The sequence below is a fragment of the Oncorhynchus kisutch genome, linkage group LG1, assembly GCF_002021735.2.
Source record: "Oncorhynchus kisutch isolate 150728-3 linkage group LG1, Okis_V2, whole genome shotgun sequence".
NCBI lineage: Eukaryota > Metazoa > Chordata > Actinopteri > Salmoniformes > Salmonidae > Oncorhynchus > Oncorhynchus kisutch.
The window spans coordinates 17480748-17485747 of NC_034174.2; the positions used below are offsets into that span (position 1 = coordinate 17480748).

General features: G+C 49.3%; 1 protein-coding gene across 1 annotated transcript in view; it reads left to right on the forward strand.

Annotated features, from left to right (window-relative positions):
* Window positions 1–5000, forward strand: part of LOC109877935 (SLIT-ROBO Rho GTPase-activating protein 2-like) — a 133089-nt gene that overhangs the window by 115274 nt on the left and 12815 nt on the right. Inside the window, 4 exon segments of the mRNA XM_031833832.1 lie at window positions 366–426; window positions 1135–1212; window positions 1371–1505; window positions 4260–4365. Of these exon segments, the coding sequence (XP_031689692.1) occupies window positions 366–426; window positions 1135–1212; window positions 1371–1505; window positions 4260–4365 (380 nt within the window).

Sequence of the window (5000 nt, forward strand, 5' to 3'; positions counted from 1 at the left end):
CCATCTGAACCAGTTCTGCGGGTAAACTGTCCCCTATTAGAAGGGTCAGTGCTATCCTGGATCCTTGGGACATCCCTACCCTAACCCCATAACCTAACCTTACGATATCCCTTACCTGACCCTAAGCTTAACTCTAACCTTAAACCTTACCTTAGCCATTGTACATTGCCACTTTAATGGGGTAGGGACTTCCCAAGGACCATATCAGAAGAGATAGATTCCAGTATTATAACATCCAGTGAGTCTAGCTCCCCTAGTGGGAGCCTTTTGTTATGATCCTCCACTGTCACCCACCCCCTCCCCTGGTTACCTCCGCGGCGTATTCTCTCCTCCTCTAATCCCCCTCTCCTCCTCCTCTCCCTCAGGAGGCTGGCCAGGTCATCCCTCTGATGGTGGAGAGCTGTATCCGCTTCATCAGTCGCCATGGTGAGGACGCCCTGCTACGTGCTCTCATTGGCTGGGTCTCTGTTGAATAGGTCAACGACTGGCTGTGTCTCTGTTGGCTGTGCCAATGACTGGCTCTGGCTCTGCCTGTGTGGACAGGTGTTTTGTGGTTGGCTTTAATAATAATAATAATAATAGAATAACTTTAAGTATCATGCCATTGCAATATAAATAATTAAAATACAACAGAATAATGAACAGCCTGTGTCGGCTGTCTGCTGTCTAGACGATCAGTAACATCTCTCTCTCGCTCGCTCGCTCACTCACTCTCAGTTCAATTCAAAGGGCTTTATAGGCATGGGAAACATGTTCACATTGCCAAAGCAGGAGAAATAGATTATAAACAAAAGTGAAATAAAAAATTAAATAATAATTAACAGTAAACATTACACTCACAAAAGTTCCAAAGGAATAGAGACATTTCCAATGTCATATTATGTATATATACAGTGTTGTAACGATGGGCATATAGTTAGAGTACAAAAGGGAAAATAAATACACATAAATATGGGTTGTATTTACAATGGTGTTTGTTCTTCACTGGTTGCCCATTTCTTGCTGCTGTGATGGCACAGGGGACTCTTCAGGTTCGTCTCTCTGTAGGTGATGTCTTTGTTATGGAACGTTTGGGAATCGCTTCCTTTTCAGGTGGTTATAGAATTTAAAGCCTCTCTCGCTCTCTCCCTGCAGGTCTGCACCATGAGGGCATCTTCAGAGTGTCTGGCTCTCAGGTGGAGGTCAACGACATCAAGAACTCCTTTGAGAGAGGCAAGACTACACTACCCAGAGATCCCAGCTCCAGCGATAGCATAAACAGAATGACCTGCTCATCTTACAATACTTCTTCTTTAACCCCCCCCCCCCTCTTTCCTTTCTCCTCTTTCTTTTCCTCTCTCCTCCCTCCTCCCTTCCCCCTCTGTCTGTAGGTGAGGACCCGTTGGCGGGAGATCAGAATGATCACGACATGGACTCCATCGCTGGCGTTCTGAAGCTCTACTTCAGAGGCCTGGACCACGCCCTCTTCCCCAAGGAAGTCTTCCATGACCTCATATCCTGCGTCTGTGAGTCTCCCCCAGCGCCACGCCTTTTCCATGATCTTACCCTACAGAAAAGACCACTGTCCAGTGGTGAGTGTGTGTGTGTGTGTGTGTCGTATGTATGTGTTTACCCTTTGTGTGTGTGTGTGTGTGTTCTGTTTCAGCTATGGAGAACCTGCAGGAGAGGGCTGTCCACATCAGGAAGGTTCTGCTGTCTCTGCCCAGCAACACTCTCATCGTCATGAGATACCTGTTTGCCTTCCTCAACTAGTGAGTAACGCTGCACTAACGCTATTACAACACAAATGGAACGCTACCACAGGTCCGTGAGTGACACTACAGGTGACTCCACTGCACTACCAAAGCTGTGCTCGGGCTAATCTGGAATGTTTTATTCAGAGTCTCCCATCCCTCTATCCTTCCCTTTCATCCCTCCCTCCCCTCTCTGCGGTCTGCGTCTAGCCATGTGGTTTCCCCAGCCGAGCGGAATCTGTTCCAGTTTCACTATCATTGCCAGAATGAGGTGTGTGTGTGTGTTTCCCATGCTGGTATAAATGGCTGCTCTGCGTCTGTCCGCCCTTACAGCTCTCCACTGTGTCATGCAGGACACCAGATGTGCCAGAGTCACCCTTTACTACTGCCACCACACACACACACACAAACCACACACACACACACCACACACACACACACACACACACACACACACACACACACACACACACACACACACACACACACACACACACACACACACACACACACACACACACACCTACAAGGGGCCTCTCAGCTTTGATGACTAAACCCTCCACTCTGGGGGTGGAGGTAGAGAGAGAGAAGGAGGGAGGAGAAAAAGAGAGGGAGAGGAGTGTAACTTGAGCACCCAGACAGGCCTCTTATGATAAAACCTGTTTGGAGCTGGTCCATTTTGTCCAAGTGATTCAACATGACCCCCAACACTCCTGGCCCTCTCTACCCCCCCCCCCCCCCTCCACCATGGCTTATCATCTGCTCTCTGTCACCATACCATGTGTGTGGGGGGGGGGGGGGGGGCTGAGAGTGTGGTCAGACTGTCTAGCCTTGTCCCCGAGAGTGCACTCATCCACACAAGATTGAATGGACTTGCAGACCTTTTGGGTAGGAAACTCCCTTTAAAGCACCAATCCAATGCATGGTTGTTATGGGCTCTGGAATAGAAAAACAGCAAGAGACCAGGCAGTTTAAAGAGGTAATGAACTGCCTGAGAGCTTTATAGCACATTGTGTAGCCTGAGAGCTTTATAGCACATTCTGTAGCCTGAGAGCTTTATAGCACATTCTGTAGCCTGAGAGCTTTATAACACATTATGTAGCCTGTGAGCTTTATAACACATTCTGTAGCCTGAGGGCTTTATAACACATGCTGTAGCATGATGGCTTTATAACACATTCTGTAGCCTGAGAGCTTTATAACACATTCTGTAGCCTGAGGGCTTTATAACACATTCTGTAGCCTGAGAGCTTTATAACACATTCTGTAGCCTGAGGGCTTTATAAACACATTCTGTAGCCTGAGGGCTTTATAGAACCCTGAGGGAATAGAACCCTGCTTTCCACTAATCCTGGTTAAAACATCACAGTCCTGCACCCACCCACACACACACACACACACACACACACTCTCTCTTTCTGGTTTAAACATTGCAGTCGTATACACACAGAGACACGGACACAGATGATGGGGTAATGATTTCAACAGGAATGCGATAAAGGCGGTACGTGTGTGTGTGTGTGTGTGTGTTCATGTCTGTGCGTTTGGGTGTGTGTTCATGTCTGTGCGTTTTGTGTGTGTGTTCATGTCTGTGCGTTTGTGTGTGTGTTCATGTCTGTGCGTTTGTGTGTGTGTTCATGTTGTGTGTGTGTTCATGTCTGTGCGTTTGTGTGTGTGTTCATGTCTGTGCGTTTGTGTGTGTGTTCATGTCTGTGCGTTTGTGTGTGTGTTCGTGCTTAACGATGTCCTCTCTACCCAGTCTGTCCCGGTACAGTGACCTCCTGTCCTCTCTCCCCAGCCTGTCCCGGTACAGTGACCTCCTGTCCTCTCTCCCCAGCCTGTCCCGGTACAGTGACCTCCTGTCATCTCTCCCCAGCCTGTCCCGGTACAGTGACCTCCTGTCCTCTCTCCCCAGCCTGTCCTGGTACAGTGACCTCCTGTCCTCTCTCCCCAGCCTGTCCCGGTACAGTGACCTCCTGTCCTCTTTCCCCAGCCTGTCCCGGGTACAGTGACCTCCTGTCCTCTCTCCCCAGCCTGTCCCGGTACAGTGACCTCCTGTCCTCTCTCCCCAGCCTGTCCCGGTACAGTGACCTCCTGTCCTCTCTCCCCAGCCTGTCCTGGTACAGTGACCTCCTGTCCTCTCTCCCCAGCCTGTCCCGGTACAGTGACCTCCTGTCCTCTCTCCCCAGCCTGTCCCGGTACAGAGAGGACAACATGATGGCTCCCTATAACCTGCTGTCCTCTCTCCCCAGCCTGTCCCGGTACAGTGAGGACAACATGATGGATCCCTATAACCTGCTGTCCTCTCTCCCCAGCCTGTCCCGGTACAGTGAGGACAACATGATGGATCCCTATAACCTGGCCANTCTCTCCTCTCTCTCTCTGCTCTCTCTCTCTCTCTCTCTCTCTCTCTCTCTCTCTCTCTTCTTCTCTCTCTCTCTTTTCTCCTCCTTATATTCTGTGTGTGTGTGTGTATTGTGCGATGTTTTGTGTGTGTTAACCCTTTGTGTGTGTGTACTGTTTCAGCAATGGAGAACCTGCAGGAGAGGGCTGTCCACATCAGGAAGGTTCTGCTGACTCTGCCCAGCAACACTCTCATCGTCATGAGATACCTGTTCGCCTTCCTCAACCAGTGAGTAACACTGTACTAACGCTAGTACAACGCTACTTGAACATTACTACAGCTCCATCTGAACCATTGAGTAACACTAGTGGTGTTCCCACCTCTGACTGTTGTTCCAGCCACTGACTTAGTCACTGGTTACACAAACCAGTGCTCTGTGGCTGTCCGTCCTTACAGCTCTCCCCTGGGTCATAAAGGACACCAGACGTGGCAGAATCACCCTTTACTAATGCTCCTACTACAACACGCACACACATGCACACACACACACAGACCAAGCTACAACTTCACTTCTAATGCTCCTACTACCACACACACACACAGACCAAGCTACAGACTTCACTTCTAATGCTCCTACTACCACACACACAGACCAGGCTACAGACTTTACTTCTAATGCTCCTACTACCACACACACACACAGACCAAGCTACAGACTTCACTTCTAATGCTCCTACTACCACACACACACACAGACCAGGCTACAGACTTTACTTCTAATGCTCCTACTACCACACACACAGACCAAGCTACAGACGTCACTTCTAATGCTCCTACTGCCACACACACACACAGACCAGGCTATAGACTTTACTTCTAATGCTCCTACTACCACACACACACACAGACCAAGCTACAGACTT